This window comes from Molossus molossus, unplaced genomic scaffold, assembly GCF_014108415.1.
Source record: "Molossus molossus isolate mMolMol1 unplaced genomic scaffold, mMolMol1.p scaffold_m16_p_8, whole genome shotgun sequence".
Lineage (NCBI taxonomy): Eukaryota > Metazoa > Chordata > Mammalia > Chiroptera > Molossidae > Molossus > Molossus molossus.
Window position 1 is genome coordinate 87,175,296 of NW_023425402.1, and position 18,180 is coordinate 87,193,475.

The window sequence follows — 18,180 nt, forward strand, 5'->3', positions numbered from 1 at the left end:
CTCTGGAGTCAGAGCCTTGGGTCCAGACCTCCCGCTGCCCCACACCTTTTGTGTGATCTTGAACACACGATTTAATCTCTATAAACCTCAGTTTCTCCTCTGATCACCAGGGGGTCAGAAAAAAAAGCACTTGAAATACCTTTGTTACTTAATATAAGTCCTTACTCCTGAGAGGATGGGAATAAGGAGGAATAAAGGACAATTCAAAATGAAGACACATGCCATACTGATTACTAAAATTGCTTAACATTTATTGCTTCCTTTAGGATTAGTAAATTGTAAGTCTCATTAGATATACCAGTTCTTATAAACACTAAGAACTGGAATTAATTATACTCCAGAGTAGGAACGAATCAAATTCTGCTGGTTCTAAGTTTCCTCTAAAAGTAATAGTTCGTGTTATTTTTCTTTGTGTTTATACAGGTATAGTGCAGATATGTCTAGTGAGAGCTACCATATATTCCTTCTCTGACAAATTGCATGTTGTGTTTATCATTGACATTCACGGTCCCTGTGCATAATGAAGTACAATCAATTAACAATTAGCCATGCTGTTAGCTGATGGGCAGGGAGACCATCTTGACAATATCCCCAAAGGTAAGAGAAGTCATGGTGATTTGTTACTCTTTGGCTTTGTAGATTTTTTTTTTAACTATTCACTTGCAAATAAAAAATATCTGATTATCTGTGAATTTCCAAGAATCCGATCAAATGGTTCTTAAAAATCCTATGAAAACACAACACAGGAGGAGTCTGACAATTGTGCCTTTTTGTGTCTGCCTATTCAGAAGCATTCTCTCCCTGGCTTTCAATAGATAGCATCTCTTCACCAAGCGGGTACAAATATTAACTACCGAGGATAAGCTAGCAATAACCTGCCGAGTCAAGACCTGGATGGAATTTTCATTCATCACATTGGACCACTGATTGTCGGTAGCCAGGCATTGACCATAACAGTTTCTCCACTGTCCACGGTCAGTGCTTAATGGTGATGGTTTTGATTTCAGTGAAGAATTCGTAAGAGTCTTTGGCTCCTTCTCTACCTATTCCAGAACTCTTCATCCCCCCGAAGGGAAGGTTCAGCTCCCTGATGAGCCAGCAGTTGGTCCAGACCAAGCCTGACTGCAACTTCTTAGCCACCCGGTGGACACGCCCCACATTGCTTGACCACACGGTCGCTGCCAGCCCATATTTAACACTGTTGGCTCTTTTAATCACTTCCTCTTCGCTATCAAAGGGGACAACACACGTCACCGGACCAAATATCTCTTCCTTCATGCAGCAGGATTCGTCCTTAATGTCTGTTATCACGGTGGGAGGCATAAAATAGCCTCCCTGATTCCTGGAGGGAAGACTCAACTTATCCACACCCTCACCGCACAGAATTTGGGCCCCTTCAGCACGAGCTTTCTTGATGTAACTTCTGACCTGGGTGGGTAAAAACCATAATTAGCAACATCTTACTATTTGTCTTCACACAAAGCAACAACAAACCCAATATTTTGAAATCATCTAGGAAAGAGGTATGAGGTCATTGCCGAGAAATCGAAGGTTAATTATCTTATCACTCAGCTGCTAAGCCAGAGAGGCAAGTGCTCATCACTTGGATATGCAGCCCTCAGTATGGAAGAGGAACAAGTAATTTACTTAATGTCTAAGTGCCAGTCACTCAGATAAGTGTTTTTCATATATTCTTACCATATTTTCTCAAAAGTCTCTTAGCTATGTATTATTATCCCCTACTTGCTGATGATATAATTGAGCCTCAGAAAGGGTAAGCATTTCATAAAACTAATAAACAGGAAAACTAGAATTCACACTCAAGCATATTCAGTCATTAAATACACAAAAGAATATTTTCTCACTCTTGGAGAGGTGATGCCCACTGCAGAAAGTGTGAGGTTGAATGGTGACAAGATGTAATTAAAGGCCAGGGTGCCCTTCAAATATCTGAGCTTCCGGAACAAATAATTTCTCATTTCTGGTCTCATTACTGATTATATTCAGAAATATATCTAGGTAATATAGTATAGCTAACTATAATGGGAAATAAATTATGTAATAAGCTCACCCAGTGACTCTGAGATAATGGCAGGTATTTATTAATAATGGTTGTAGAAATGACTCATTATAATAATGACATATACATTTATATACGGAAATGTTGTTTAAGTCACAATGCTACATGAATCTACCTCTAAGGGGTGTTATAAGCATAGAAGAAATAAAAAAATAATCCCCAAAACTAACAGTATAGAACGAGAGTCAAGTAGTGCACCAAAGCAGGGTCAATTTGGAAGTGCCTTTGGATTCCTACTTATCATTTATCATCTGAGGATTGTGCCCCAGTATTAAATTAGTACTCCACTGTAGAACTATATTCAATATAGAGATATATATTTGCCATGTAAAACTAAAAAAGGTAATGTTATTTTATTATTTTTGGCTTCAATTCGTAAAACACTTAATAAGCCATGAAGTCAAAGCCTTTTTCAAAGCAGACATCTGGTCCAGCTCTACACCCCCTCTGCTGCAGCTCTTCCCCCACAGGCACGACGATCTCCAAGGTTTCCCAGAAAGCCCTGGGGCCCGTTGGGGGGTAGAGACTCAGATAGGTTTGGACTTCTCTTCCCCTACGCGCTCACTCCTCCTGAAACAACCCACCCACATTAATTCAGAGACGCCAAAGGTGGCCTCCAGGGTGAACAGAGGAAGCCCAGGCAAGGGCCCAGAGACCCCTGGGCGGTGCCGGGACGGCATCACGTCCCAGCCGTGCAGGAGCGCTCCGGCTTCCTGTTATGGTGTCTAAGGGGAATTACATGACTGTCTCTTAGACACTCTCCAGATCATCAAATACAAAGAGAAGTGTCAGTTTCAAATTGTGAATTTAACAAAATATTTAATGCATAAGGTGACTGACTCACACTAAACTGAATTTATTTTCTAAAGTATCACTGGATGATAGAATGATATCTACACTAGCAGTTCAGGAACTAAGATTTTCAGTAAAATCTGAAAAGAAAAAAAAAAAAACCTTGTGACCAGTAATATGCTATAAAATGCAGTGAACTATTATTATAAAACTTATTTGGAGCAGACAATAGTGTTAAGTTGCTTTGCATATAAGATCAGAGCACAGAGAAGCATGGGTTTCGGATCCCAACCGTGTTCAAATTACTCCCTAGTTAAGAGATTTTAAATGCTCTGTGCCTCAGTTTCATCATCTGAAAAATAAGATGAACACTGCCACCTATTCATAGGATTAAATAAAATAAGATACGTGAAATATTCAGCACAATGCCTGAGACATGACAAGTCTTTTGAACACCAGTGGCTGTCGCTGCTGTTGATGAAGGTGATCTGACCCTTACCAGCTGAGAGACTCCGGAGGTCCCCCACTCTGGGTGTCAATTTGCGTAGCTGACAAAGGAGAGAGGACACTGGAGGGTGGATCTGATTGTCTGGTCCTGCGGGGGATGCACTGTGAACCTGTGGGCTTCCTCCAGCCTCCTTGTCAACACTCAACAAGTCCACCTCACCCCTTACATGTGTCTATGGGGAGGCCGGCATGGAGCCAGATTTCCCAGGCAGCCAAGTGGGGAAGGATACAGGAGGGTAAAAAGAAAAACAATAAGCAACTCCCTGAAATAGGCAAGGGAGACTTTCATCCTGAGGACAGAATCACCTGCCATTCACCCTGCAGCCCCTGCAGTCACTAGGAACCTGGGAGGTGACGTGTCCACTTTGGAGTGTGCTGCATCTCTGTGAGTTTCTGGGCCTTTGCGATTACAAACCAAGTTCACGCATTCCACTTGGATTCTTCTGTCCCCGCATCACCATCCACTGTGCCAATCACGCAGAAGCGGGGTGGACACAAAGACCCGGACTCTGAAGAGCTACTTTGACTTGGAGAAGACAGACATGCTGCAGAAGAGGAGAAGGACGCAAAGACGGCTGACAGAGCATCCGTGACACACAGCCCCCAAGCTGTCTGGGACAGGCAGGGAGAGACATCCACTGCCTCCTTGACCCCAGATGGTTTGGCAACTGAACTGAAGAGTCCCAATCTGAAAGGCCAAGAGGAGGGGATGGGGGGACACCGGGCTCTCCCTACATGTCTTAGCCTGGACTCCGACGAGAACCAGCTCACTTGGTGAAAATGGGGAGGGCCTGAGGCAGAAGGTGAGGGGCCTTGGGTGGGCTACCCGGAACCTTCAGGTGGCACACGCCTCTGTCTGTGCACAGGTGCTAAGGGGACACACACCCCACAGGAGGCCTCAGCTCCCACCTGCCCTTGCTACATTCTCAGTCTGCAGCAGGCAAGGTCTCAGGACCCACCGGGACACCCCACGCATGCCTGGGACCAATGTCATTGGACCCCAACCGCCAGCCTAATGAAAGAAGGCAATTTGGATCTTCTCTGTGGAGTCACTCAAAGACATAAAGTTTAAGGTATGTATTTTACTCTAGTAAAATTTTTGGAAATTTTATACTAAAATATTTTGATAGAGCAGCTTGCTAAATCTCTGTGTTTATTTTAGGGGTGATCAAAACTACTGGAAATCACCAAAAACAGAATGAAACAAAAGTTTGATCATTGGGAGGAATATGTTTTTTTCAACTAAAATGTGTTATAATTGAAATTTTTTGGTACCTTTTTTATAAGTTGGTTCCTGAGAAAGAAGAACAGTGTGGGGGAGGGAGTAAGCGGACTGACGGAAAATGTTTCACTTGCCTATTTGAGTAATGCTGTAAAAATCTCTAATGAATTTAGCAAATAAGCTGATCATATTTTTTGAAGTTCTTAGTTGACATTTAAAAAGTTGGATTTGTGTAATATTGATGTGTTGAACACCAATATTTATCCAAAGATTTTTAAGAAACTAGGACTCAGTTGTAAAGCTGCCTGTGACAAAGACTGAAATAACCATTGAAAGGATGCAGAGCTAACGCAGCGTCGCAAGCAAACCTCAAAGGCCTGTACGTATCTTTGTGGACTTTCTATTGATTTAATGATCAGTGATACCAGATGCCTGTGTTGAAGAGTTCAGGGACAGTGGAACCCTCAAGTTTGGGGGTTGTCCTGTAACTAGAACACAGGAAGTAGTATTACCTCAGTCATTTGTCCAACAAATACTATGTGCCTATTATGTTCCAGACACATTTTGGGGGATCTAAGGATCAAGCAGTAAATAAAACTGACCATGGAGCTCGTATTCCAGTCAAAGCAAGATAGTCAGGAAAGGAATAAAGAACATATTGCATGTCAGGTGTAGCAGAGGCAGGAGAACCTACAGCAGTGAAGAGGAGGCGATTCCTGGGGGAGGGACTTCACAGAGGGAGAGCGGGCAGGCGCTCCTTCAGGCGTGGCATTGGATCGAAGGAGAGAGCCAAGCAAATCTGTGAAGAAAGAACATTCCAGGGGGTGTGGGCAGCAAGAGCAAAGGGCAAGACGAAGGAGTGGCCCGATGTGTTCGAGGAAGAACAGAAAGGCCAGTGTGCAGCGGCGGAACGGAGGAGGGGAAGGGTGACAGGTGTCGGGAGACAGTCTCCTGGGTTGTGCTGAAGACGCAGGCTCGACTGTGAGCAAGACGAGGTATGACCATACACAACGTGACTCATCACAGCCGATGCATCAAATAACTGGGACACCAAAGCAAGGTTTAAAAAGGAACTGGGCTCATCTGGAAATATCAGTATGGACCCAGGATCCTCTTAGAAGGACAGCGTGTGAGCTCAGCACAACCAGGTTTTAAGGTGCCTCCTCTTTTTTTCTTTTATTGTAGAAAGTATTACAGATGTCTCCCTCTCTTTTTCCCATTGACACCCTCCTTCCTGCTCCCAAACCCGCCTGCCTTCCCAGCCTAGTGTCCATGTCGATTGGTTGTGTCTATGTTGCATATATGTTCTTTGGTTTATCTTAAGGTGCCTCCTCTTTAATGTCATCGTCATCCTGGGCCATCTGATGGGCACCCACAGGGTCAGATGCTGGCCTTGGTTACTCTTCTCCACTGAAAGGAGCCAGGGCTCAGTAGAAAGAGGTCCTGTGGCCCATGTGGAGAAGAGCAACTCAGGTGGCCAAGGCCACTTGTCAGAGAGCAGAGATGCCCGCACGGGGCCTCGGCGGAGCACAGAAGGGCCGCAGGGCCACTGTGGGCAAGTAGGTCATGCTGAGCAGCAAAAATATCCCGTTAAAGCACACAGAAAAACCAAATGCTTTCATTTGCTTCACTGACATATCTCCCTTCATTGGGCAAATTATGGCCTGCGATAGAAAAACATAGTTTCTCTGCTGACTGGTGGAGAACTCTGGACCTCAGGGGAGTGGGGAATGGCCAAGGGGACTTCAGACTGCACCATACCCCTGAGCCCACCGCCAGGGGCTCTGTGGGTTAAGGTTTGCTCCACAGGAGGCCTTCAGAACATGCTAACGTTGTCTCCACCGGTTCTGCGCGGTGTGGGTGGGCAGGCACGGAGGCCTGGTGTCCAGGACAGCCAGACAAGAGACGACAAAGATGCCTCTTGCCCCTGGTGATTGCTCCTTCCCCCAGGATTCCTCCTTCGTCCACAAGTCTAGGTCCCTCGGGCACTCTGGAGACTGCGCCTGGGCACCTGCAATCGTGCAGGCGAATTCGCCTGGAGGGAACACAGCCACGCTGGCTGGCCTCCCTGTGAGCAAGTGACCAGAGCTTCAGTGAGCCCTTGGAGCTGCCTTAACAGTCATTTCAAAGTCCACTCTCTCTCCTGAACTCCTGCAAGACTACTTCACACCTTGCTCCTCCTCACCTGCACCCTATTCACTGAGAAAACAGACACAATAAGAAGAGACCATCAGCTGCATGGCCTTCCCTCCTATGAGCGCCTGGGCTTCACGACATTGTGAAGGTCAAAGTTAAAATGTGGTGAGTCTGCCAGCCCCAGGCAGTGCCCGCGAGGCCTGCAAACGTGCGCGAAGGCTCTGCCCCCTGGTGCCTGGCCGAGGGAGGCGCATTTCCCTTGGTGGCTCTCAGTGACTGCAGCTGAACACGAGCTCCTTCCAGTACCAAAATCTATGACCTATTGTAAGAGGAGTCACTTCGGATAATAAATTAAAATGAACTTAGAGATCTAAATTCCGTAAGCCACCCAGAGGCCATCAGTGGCTTCTCCCACGTAGGCCACCACTCGTCACTCCACGAAGCAAAGGCCACATGCTCTGGGCGGCGTGTCCCGCACTTAGAGAAGCCATCGGCTGAGAGCCAGGGGCCGCACCCTTTCCCGGGAACAGTGCCTCAGGGGGATTCTTGCCAGCCTCACCCACATCATTTGGCCCTTGTGCTTTGAAAACCGCCTTCCTCCCTCTCCCAGCAGCATCTCCACGCTGACTTCTCAAATGCATCCGTCTCACACAGACGCTGTTTTAAATCGGGACTACATGTGTTTGCTCCTGTCCAACATTTTCAGACTCTGTATACAGAGACGATTTCCCACAGGTTATAACTGTTCAACAATGAGGTCGTGTTGAGCAAGATTTCGGGCGTGGGTGAGAGCCATGCTTTGCACTGAGCTTCTCTCCAACGAGAACGCGTCCCGTGGCCCACTGGCAGAGGCTACTCACTTTCTCCAGATGAGCTTTGCTTATCAGAGCTCCCATGCTGGCCGACGGGTCGGAGGGAAGGCCCACTTTCCACAGCCTGGCAGCTTCTACAAACCTCTTTAGAAATTCACTGTAGATGCTCTTCTGGACGAAGATCCTGCTGGTACAGAGGCAGATTTCCCCCTGCCAGGAATGACACACGGGGAAAGTGACAAGGCTGGAGGACACGCGCCGTCGCGGATAGGTCACGCCGCACTCTGAGCACCTGCACATGTATTTCTGAGCCTCTCTCCAGGAATTTCTCTGAGAGCCTAATTACAATTATAATGATCATGAAAACAATTATTGTAAAGAATGTTTTTCACTCTACTCTCACAAAAACCCTATTGGAAGGCATAATTACTGTCATTTCCATAATTTACTGGTAAAGAAATAAAAGGTTCACAAGATTATGCAAATTACTCAAGTTAGGTTAAATAAAGATACATCTGATTCCACTCATCTTTCCTTCTATGGTAATTCTAGCCCTTTGGCTTAAGTTTTTGTTTTCTGCTAAGTTTTTGTTTGTTTGTTTTAGAGGGAGAGGAAGGGAGAGAGAGAAAGAGAAATATCGATGTGAGAGAGAAGCATCGCTCAGCTGGGTCCTGCTGCCCCCACTGGGGATCGAGCCCATAACCTGGGCGTGTGCCCTGACCAGAATCAAACGGGGACCTGTCAGTCCATGGGACAGTATTCAATCCACTGAGCCACACCAGCCTGGCTGATACAGTTTTTTAAGTACACCCTTTGGAGAAAATCATTCAGCATTTATGCATACCTGCTCCACCCCAGGCACTGTCCTGGGCGCTGAAGCTAATACGCTTCGGGAAGCAGGCTCAGTCGCCCTCTCCGTGTAGCCTGCAGTCTAGGATCTCTGATCCCGTGTTCTCCACCCTTTGGGGTGCTACGGCCTTAAAGACTCTGATGAGAACTATGGACCTCAGGAAAACATCTGTCGCACCGTTTCAGGAGGTGCAAAGTTGCCCTGACGCTCACCAGGACTCTAAGCAAGAAAGCAGCTCTGGACTGGTTCCAGTATTTATCTCTAAGTGTGAGGATGCATTTGGGGTGCTCTGGGGAGCAGAATAAGGTTTACTGGAGGCAGGACATCTAGGCAGCAAGAAGAGCCTGGGGCCAACGCTGTGAAAACGAGATGGAGAAGCTCAGAGTAGCAAAAACCCATCATTTCACCCACGGCTGCCCCCTGACAAAAGCTGTGGCATTCAAGAAAAGGAGCTTGCTGAACAGAAGCTGCGACTCCTCAAGGCCACGAATCAATGTTGGGATTGAACAGATGGTCAATGGAATGACACAAAGGAACGATTCTCCTTTCACTGAACTAGCCCTGGATCGACCTGCTCACTCCTGGCTCTGCACTGAAAAGAAACAGATTCTGCTTGATGGGCCAAAAGAGTTCAAACCAACAAACATGTAAACCAAAAACCCAGGGGACTTACCTGGTTGGCAAAACTAGACCTGACGGTGGTTGGAATACACTCCTCCAGGTTGGCATCCTCAAAGACGATGGCAGGATTCTTGCCCCCCAGCTCCAGGGAGAGCTTCTTGCAGTGGGGAGCACTCAACTGCGTGATCCGCTCGGCTGTGGGCTGGCTCCCAGTGAAGGAGATGACCGGCACCTCCGGGTGGGACACCAGGGCCTCACCTACCCTGGGCCCTGTTCCGAACACAATATTTACCACCCCTGGTGGGACTCCTGGATGGGAAACAGTATCAGTTGCAGTAATTCTTCTCCGTAGGTTGAGGATTTAGGTTGCACAGAGATTCTCCTTGAAAGTCCAGTAGGTGGGAGTGAACTCGCATGGCTATCTCCAGTTTAATAGCACAGCAAAAAGCACACATCACCTCTGCCTAGCATACGCCCTAGGTGGAATTTCATGGGGTGCTTTGCCCCAGAAAACGCAACACTCTACATAATTCATTCCACGACCTGACTAGGCCCGGGGGCTGGGGATGCAGGGATGCTCAGGCAGGTCAAGCCCTGTGCGGGAGGAGAGCCTGCTTCCAGCTGCCACCCCGGAGTCACCATTCAGTGGGAAATGTCAAGTGGAGGAAGCCTGTGGGCATGGACGAAGGGGAGTTCTCGGAAAAGAAACAAGGAAACTAAAACCAAAAATGTCAGTGGAATCTGTTTTGCCACCGAGTAGAGTTCTACCCAAAATAACTTCTCAGATGTCAGTGACCCTAGCAGGGCTGAAGCCTACAAAACATGCAGCCCCAACGCCAATCCTCCCTCAAACCCTAACACCTGGTCACCTGCTTTGTCCAGGAGTTTGCACATCATCCAGGCGGTCACTGAAGTCAGCTCGCTGGGCTTGGCTATCACAGTGTTGCCAGCGGCGATGGCCGGGGCGATCTTCCAGGTCAGCAGGTAGAGCGGCAAGTTCCAGGGACTGATCAGACCAGCTGACAGAGACAGAAGCATCGGGGACAATGGCAGGCCCCTCAGGCAGACCGGCCGCGGGGTTTACTCCACCGAACTCCTTCCTGCTGCATGAGACCTAAGCTCCTTACATTCTAAGCTTTGCTTATTAGCAGCCAACTTCAGGGAGATCATTCTAAAATGTATTACAAACAACTGTATCTTCTAAAACTATAAATCGATACAGTTCACTCTTTTCTTGATGACTTAATAAGTATATTTATGAACAGCAATAGTATAAGTTATGGGGCTAAACTGTTCCATAATGTGATAAGTTTTGAGATTTATGGACTGATGTTTACACGTGTCTAAACCTCTCCCTCTTCATCATTAAACTGTCTAGCTACTTTTTTTTAAAGTTTCTTGGACTGAGGCATAAAATCTCAAGCTTTTTAGAATTATTAATAAAATAAGAGCAAATCGTTTCTGAGACTGCGAAATCCATTTTAGCTCACCAGAAGATTTTTGCATAAAAAATTTTCTCTAGGTTCTCACCTGTATCCTAACCAGATTGGTTTTCTGTATGAGTAACAGAACCAATAACTAGAACGTGTCTCCATGTAATAGTAAAAACTGCCCAGCCTCCCAACCATGAATCACATAAAAATAAAATCTACCTTATAAACAAGTAAATAGAGTCACCTTATTTATAATCTTCCTTTAAGTCTGTGCAATAAAAGAATATGGATATAGTTTATATTACTACATTTCCCATTGAAAAATCTTTTCTTTAGGGGATAACAATATTTTTGCAGCATAATATATCAGCATACTTTGGAGGATGTTTGAATTTTTCATAATGCTTTAAACATACCATTTACGAAGGGCTCAAATAATCGAAGTGGTAAAATGTTCCATTTTCTTCCCCTTTAACTTACATTCTTTAATCCTGTCAAATATGTAACTACTAAAATATGAACAGTTGGGGTTTTTTGGAGAGGAAGCAGTGCCATCTAGTGGATACTATGAGTCATTGCAGATATTTATGAGTCCTTAAAAGGCAGAAAGCAAAGTGAATGTGGTAAGTAGTTCAGTCAAGGCTTATTTACCACACACCTGGCACTGTTCAAAATTTCTACACTTATCAATTTATTTTTCATATAAAATATACATACAAAATTAAACTATTCTCCCAGTTTTTCAGACAAGAATACTGCAGCACACAAAGTTTGTGTAACTTGCCCCACACACATCCAGAAGCCATGCTCTCAACTACACTTTCTGGAAATAGACTTTTTTTTATCACAGTGGGCTGGGGGAGATCCTGGTTTGTGAAATTTTACTCTCATCATCATTCTTTTCCCTGTGATTTCCCAAGGAATAAGTAGGACTTTCACACAAAGAAAATAAATCAGAAATCAACATTTAAGGCCAATTGTATTTCGATCAAAGTAGAAGAAATCAGCTCTTTCCTTTGCCTTAGTCTATGCCTTTAGATCAATTCTGCAGAACTGACTGAGCTTCTCTCTGCAGTCATGGCCCAGGCTTTCACAGAACAGCACCTACCGATGCCCATGGGGGCCCGCACGGTGTAGTGCAGACAGCCCAGGTGGTCCATCTGGGTGCACTCTGACGTGTGGTGCAGGATGGAGGAGGCAAAGAAACGAAAGTTCTCTACAGACCGGGGGATGTCCAGGGTTCTTGCCAGTGTTATGGTTTTCCCTGTAGGAAGTCAACAACAGAAACACAGTCAGGATGTTTCACCACGGATAGTGGAGACAGCATCACACACATACCCCAACCCACACTGAAGTCGTCTCCATTCCTTCCAGCCTGGGATAGACAGTCACTGAATAGACAGTGTTGATGATAAAACCATGAAATAATCGGATAGGAGGTTATACGATGAGGTGGGGGAGTAAATTGAGTCAAATGATCTTTGCTTTGTGGACTGAACAATTCAGAGCTATCATCATGAATTTGCCAGATGCTACCACTTCACCCACACCAGCTCTTTCATTTCAAAATAGCAAGCTTTGTACATGCTATAAGGGGGGGGGGGGGCGCGTGGGTGTAAAGATAGCTGTATTTGCACATCACAAAAAACCACTTTGAGAAAGATGTGATACATACTAAATGCCTGCCCCCCCCCCCGCCACCCCAACACATAGTGGAGTCAGTGAGATGGACACGTGACAGAACAGTGGATGGAAACCTCTGGCTCAGCGTGTATCACGTGCCCTACATACATCCTGGCTCCTGTTGAACAAAAACAGAAACCTAAGCTTACCTAGATTGCTACTTAGTTACCTTTAGTGATGCAGAACACTGCAGTGCCAAGAGCTCCAATAGGAAACATTTTTTTTTTTTTTTGGAACATTTTTTTCTTAAGGGCTCGGAGTCAGGCTGCTTCCTACTCCAGACGGTTGACCGCACGCCTGTGACTTCAACAACCCTGGCTTTTCCTAACAGATACTATTGCAAGGATTTACAGACATTTACTCCATTGCCCTGGCTTCTGGGAAGGAGGTACAAAATGGGGAATTTGTGTCAGAAGTAGAATACTGATTATCTCAGATAGCTTTCTAAGTAACTTCGTTGTGCAACTGTTCTTCAAATTATATTTGCTTTGCAATTCTCCACTTCGAATTGGTGGGAGATCGAATGATTAACCCTAGTTCTTCCTCTCCCCAGTGCTACGCCCGCTGACATTCACATTTGCAGTTCCTTCCACAGAACAGAGTGTATTTATTCCCCTGCCCTTTGAACTTGGGTTCAGCGGTGACTCGCTTTGGCCATGAGAATAATGCAAGCCTCGGCCTTCGGAGGCCTTGGGGGGTTCTGTTCAGTGCCGTCCATTACAGCTAAGAGGCAAGTGATCATCTGACAAACTGGAAGGAGGGGATGAATGGCCTGCATCTGAGTAATGGATCGTCCTTTCCATGAAACATTTAGGAAGAGAGCTGCACTCCACCCCCGGCTCGGCCAGGGAGAGGGACAAGGCCTGGCAGAGACAGCTCTGCGGACGCCGGCTCTCACCTTGGTCCTTGGATTCGGCCTGAGCCAGCTCCTCCAGGGACTGTTCCAGCAAGTCCGCCAGCCGTCGCAGCACGAGCGAGCGTTCCTTTGGGCTGCGGGACGACCAGCCCGGGAAGGCGGCTCTGGCGGCCTCCACCGCAGCCTCGACCTTGGAGGAGCAGATGGGAGAGCGTGGCCGAAAGACTGTTATTGTCCCGAGGGGTTGCATGAATCCAGAATCCACACACACCAATTTTTTTTCTGCCTAATTTCAAACATCCAACACTTCCCAATGCTGACTTACCCACAACGTGGTGTTGCTGTGAGCAGCAAAGCAGGAGCACCACAAAAACAAAACAAAACAAAACAATAACAACAAAGAAAAACGCTCCATTTTGACCCATGTATCCAGAATGTGGCAACCGGATAATTAGAAAAAAGCTATTTGAATTTTAACAGATGGACATTTTCAATCGTTTCAAAACATAGACTTTTTAAAATATCGTATGAGAGAGGAAACTCAGTTGAGATGCACAGAACCTCTAAACTCCTTTTTTAGAGCATGTGAGTTTCCAGGGATTCGCAGTGTTGTACCTGCTGAGTGAAAGCTACCGGCAGTGACCTTGCTGAGCACCTACCGCAAAACTGTCCTGTTCTGCTTCCCTCCCACCCCTGCAAATAACAAAATGTTCCACATTCCTAGTGAGGCATTTTGGAAGACTTCTTCGGCTATCTGGTTGAGCTGACCATACATGTACCACGTCAGGCCCAGGAAAAGGTGCCATATCTCTACAATGCTCCAGGCACAGAAAATAAAAAATAATTGTGACTGAAGACTCAGATATTCTCAATTTCCCATATTAGAATCTCTAAACTCTTAGTCCAGCTCTGACATATCTGACAAAGTCTAAAATTTTGCTCAGAATCATTGTCATCCCATTTGGACTGATTAGTCATGTTGGTCATTTATTGATTAATTTTTATATATAAGGAAATCTGCTAAATGCTTTACACAAATGATTTCATAAAAGTCTGTAACATGAATATCGCTTTGCCCATCTACAGATGAAAACACTGAAGCACAGAGAGCTCAAGTAACTTGCCAAAGATCACGCAGCCAATAATCAGCAGAAGCAGGATTCAAACACAGATCTTCGTGACTGCTAAGACCACAAACTGGCCTGCTATGGCATAACCACGGTCCTTGCTCCCTGCTCCCTGCCTGTTCATCCCCAGCGGAAGAGGCCCCTGTTGGAAAGAAGTGTGTCTGTGGTTGAACAGAGGGCTTGGGCACCCGGTTATGGCGCTAAATCCAAAAGGAATGAGAGTGTGGGGAGGTACGCGAAAGGCCAGGTCATGCAGGCAGAATAAATTTTCAGATCATCTGCTGCCTTTCTCCTCTCCTAGGCAGTGTCTAAGCAATGCCTGTTCTGGAGACAGCAAAGCCACAGGCTAGGTTCCTCCCTCCCCTCTCTCACATGCATGACAACCACAGCCTCTTCCACCACTGGGCCTCAGGCTCGCCCGACATCCTTTCCCTCGGCTCCCACCTCCCGGCAGCCACAGCTTGGTTCCCCTGTCGCCTGACCTGACCATTCAGCTGGAGGAGCTGACACCAGCCCTCTTACCCAAAATCTGACCTCCACTTCTCTCCTGTTTGCCCTACTTGCCAAAGTCAATTTCACATGAGCTGAAGTAAGGTATACAATGATTCTCATCTGAATTAGAAATGTCTGGAAAGATGATGGTTTCACCTCAAAAACCGAGTCTGTAACATGGATCTGCAGACAGGACGAAGGAAGACGCGTGGGCCTCAGTGACGTCCACCACGAGATGCAGCCTCGGGGACCCCCTGTCTCCAGCCCACGGGGGAGGGTTTGTTCCTACAGTAGTCAGTGTAAAAATCTAATCTTTTTGCAGTTGTCAGTGTAAAAATCTAATCTTCCTGCAGTTGTCAATGTAAAAATCTAATCTTTTGATAAGCAGAAAACTCAATTCTGGTCATATTTTCTAAATTGGTTTATGCCATGCATCTTATGTCCATTTAGTACAGCATACATATTAATCTGCTAGGTATTCTGTACTAAATGGACAATATTAGCAAAAGATAACACTTAGAAAGCTTTTACCATATGCCAGACACTAAGGGTGCTGCATAAGTCAGTCTGTTTAATCCTCAGAACACCACTATGAAGTAGATGTGATTATCCCCAGTTCATAGATAAGGAGACTGAGGCACAAGGAGGTTCAGCAGGAGGTCAGGACCATAGATACTAAGTGGTGCAGCTGGTCTTTTAAGCCAGGGTGTCTGACTCCAGTCTGTGCTGCTGGCTGTAATACTATAATGCAAATGCTACCGCGCGCGTGCGTGTGTGAATGTGTGAATGTGTGAGTGTGTGTGTGTGTGAATGTGTGAGTGTGTGTGTGTGAATGTGTGAGTGTGTGTGTGTGAATGTGTGTGAATGTGAGTGTGAATGTGTGTGTGTGAGAGTGTGTGTGTGTGTGTGTGTGTGAGACCACTGATCTAAGCCTAAGCATCAGGGATGAGAGTGTTAGCATACTCTCCGCTGTAAAACACGGACAATCACAGTCTAATTTGTAGGTTATGATTCATATTTGGGACAATTTCTATTAGAGGAGATGAGTGGATGCAAAGTATTTAGCAAAAGCAAAATGAATGGGAACCACCGTGAGCAACGTCAGTGCTCTTTCTGCGAGTGACTGGGGGAAATTGGGCGTGTAGTTTGTATGGTGACCACATATTTCAAGCCAGAAAAAAGGGGGGGGGGTGGCTTATGGGATCAAATAGAATATTTGCAAGGTAGATTGCTAGGAAATCCAAAATACTTAATCTTCTACTAGCTGGTCTAGCCATAACTGAGAAATGCATGAGCACTAGCTGCAAAAATATTTCAACTGAATTTGTCACATTTTTCGTTTTTAACTTCGCTTTGGAAAATACTCTGAGATAAGGAGGATTGGAAAACACAAAGATGGATTTCCCACATCAATCCAAGGTCATTAGAAGCAAACAAAAGTGTGGGTGATGTTTAACCAACATTAGCCAATATTTGCAAACTTTAATCCACAAGGAAGATTCTTTTTAATGCAAGACAGATTTAAAATATTATTAACAATAGAAAAATAATAGTCCTCTCAAAAAACTTGCATATAATATGTATATATTAAGGCTACACTTATTTTTTAAAATAATCTAGTTCTTTGTACCTTAAAAAAATAAATTTATGGGGGATATATGGTGATGGAAAAAATAAAATAAAGAAAAATAAAAATAAAAAATTAGTTAATTAAAATTCATTAGATATTAGATGACTATACATATATTGGCCACATTTATCATCCTAGATATGTTTACATTCTCAGTACAGTAACTGGCAATTGATAAAATATATTTTAAATATTTTATAAAATTCTTCCAATAAAATTAATTCTACATCACTAAAATTTTTTAATATGTGTGATATTAAGTATTTGAATAAGAAAAAGGATGCTGTTAAATTTAACTCTAAAAATATATGGAAATTTGATTTTTAATTTCACCATTGAAGTGGTCAGTTTTATTTTACTAGGTATTTTGAAGAATTGAGGAATAATTAGAGGAAAATCTAAAATAAATGCTGGGTGTTGGTTTTTTTTAATCCTCACCGAGAATATTTTTACATTTATCTTCAGACAGAGTGGGAGGGAGGGGGGGAGAGAGAGAGAGAGAGAGAGACATCTATGTGAGAGAGACACATCCATTGGTTGCCACCCACCCGGTCAAGGAGGGGGGGCAGGGCAGAACCACAACCAAAGCACATGCCCTTGGCGGAAATCAAACCCTGGACTCCCTGGTCTGCAGGCCAATGTTCTACCCGCTGAGCCAAACCAGCCAGGGCAATGCCTGGGTTTTTAAACTTTGTCTTAGTAAAGTTAGAAATCCATGTATATAATGGCAAGTTGAGGCAACACTCTATAGAGAAGAGGGAGCATGTAAAACTGATAATTCTTGCTAATAATACTTTTTACTAAACACCTGTTCAGGAGTGCCTGAGAATTGTGTCCATGTCTTAGGTTGTCTAGATTAGTGATTTGCTTCTACATATAATTAACCTGAGATTTGTTCCATGTATCACAAGTGTCCAGTTACAAAGTAAACCTTTCTAGAACTAAAATCTGCCTTCTGCTAATGTTTAACAAGTCTGCACCTTTCCCCAACCTCCCCCCTCCCCTCACTTCTACTAAATTAGTTACACGCAATCCACCGACATATTAGGACCATTTCTGTCTTTTGCTTCCAGAAAATGAAGTTGCACATAATTCATCGACATACTCAGCCCATATCCGCCTTCTCCAAGTGAGCACTCACCTCTTCTTCCCCACTGTTGGGCACCCTGCAGTACACCTCCCCTGTAGAGGGATCGTAGGAATCTATATACGAGTTACAAGGGAAGAATTTTCCATCTATGAAGTTTTCCAGCATCAAAAGTGTCTTTGTTCCAGCCATAGTAAGAAAACTCCTGCCTTTGCCCTGGAGGCTTGTTCGGTTAGGTTATCCCCACCACTTTTCCCTACTGGAGTTAGCCGCCTCCTCCTCTCCAGCCCGAGTCTTAATTTGCCAATCAGCGAGAGGGGAGGGAGCTGGCACTCAGAGATTCCAGCCTCCAGGCGGAGCGAGGAGAGCTCCCAAGTACTTCAGACCTCCAGCGCATCCTGAGAAACGGGTAACTGTGTCAATTAGTCACCAGCTTATGTGTCCACGGGCCTTTAAAATTCCCAAAAGGCTTCTGTGTGTGTCAGTACTGGGCTCACCCCAAAACGATACATTGCTCAGATGCTGATTGTCAGGCCCTTCTCTATAAAGTAATTGTTAATACCGCCCCAATTTTGTAGAAGAAATCAGCCTTAGAGGCTAATTTGTCCAAGATTGAAGTTAGTAAAAGTAAGCCTTTGTCTCTAAACCGTGTGCTGTTTCCACAATGCATCTTTGCCCTCACTCCACACAGGCGACTGAGAGCTGGTGGTCAGCAGAGGGGCTGGGAGGGGGGAGGGATGGAGCAAAAAAGAAAATCAAAGGAGAGAGAACTCATGGACTTGAACACAGTGTGGTGATTGGGTGGGGGTGGAGGTGGAAGAGGGCATACAGGGGATAAATGGTGATGGAAAA

General features: G+C 45.1%; 1 protein-coding gene across 3 annotated transcripts; it reads right to left on the reverse strand.

Annotated features, from left to right (window-relative positions):
* Nucleotides 1–810: 810 nt before the first annotated feature.
* On the reverse strand, nucleotides 811–17,579 carry ALDH8A1 (aldehyde dehydrogenase 8 family member A1). Of its 3 annotated transcripts, XM_036249079.1 has the most exons (7): nucleotides 17,383–17,520; nucleotides 13,035–13,182; nucleotides 11,562–11,717; nucleotides 9,890–10,039; nucleotides 9,073–9,329; nucleotides 7,598–7,759; nucleotides 976–1,428 (listed from the first exon to the last, which is right to left on the reverse strand). In XM_036249079.1, the coding sequence occupies exons 1-7, from the start codon at nucleotides 17,518–17,520 to the stop codon at nucleotides 976–978; spliced, it is 1,464 nt and encodes a 487-aa protein (XP_036104972.1). The 3 variants fall into 3 exon arrangements, with proteins under 3 accessions (XP_036104973.1, XP_036104974.1, XP_036104972.1); XM_036249080.1 differs by lacking the exon at nucleotides 9,890–10,039 and having other exon boundaries at nucleotides 811–1,428; nucleotides 17,383–17,540; XM_036249081.1 differs by lacking the exon at nucleotides 7,598–7,759 and having other exon boundaries at nucleotides 949–1,428; nucleotides 17,383–17,579.
* Nucleotides 17,580–18,180: the final 601 nt, after the last annotated feature.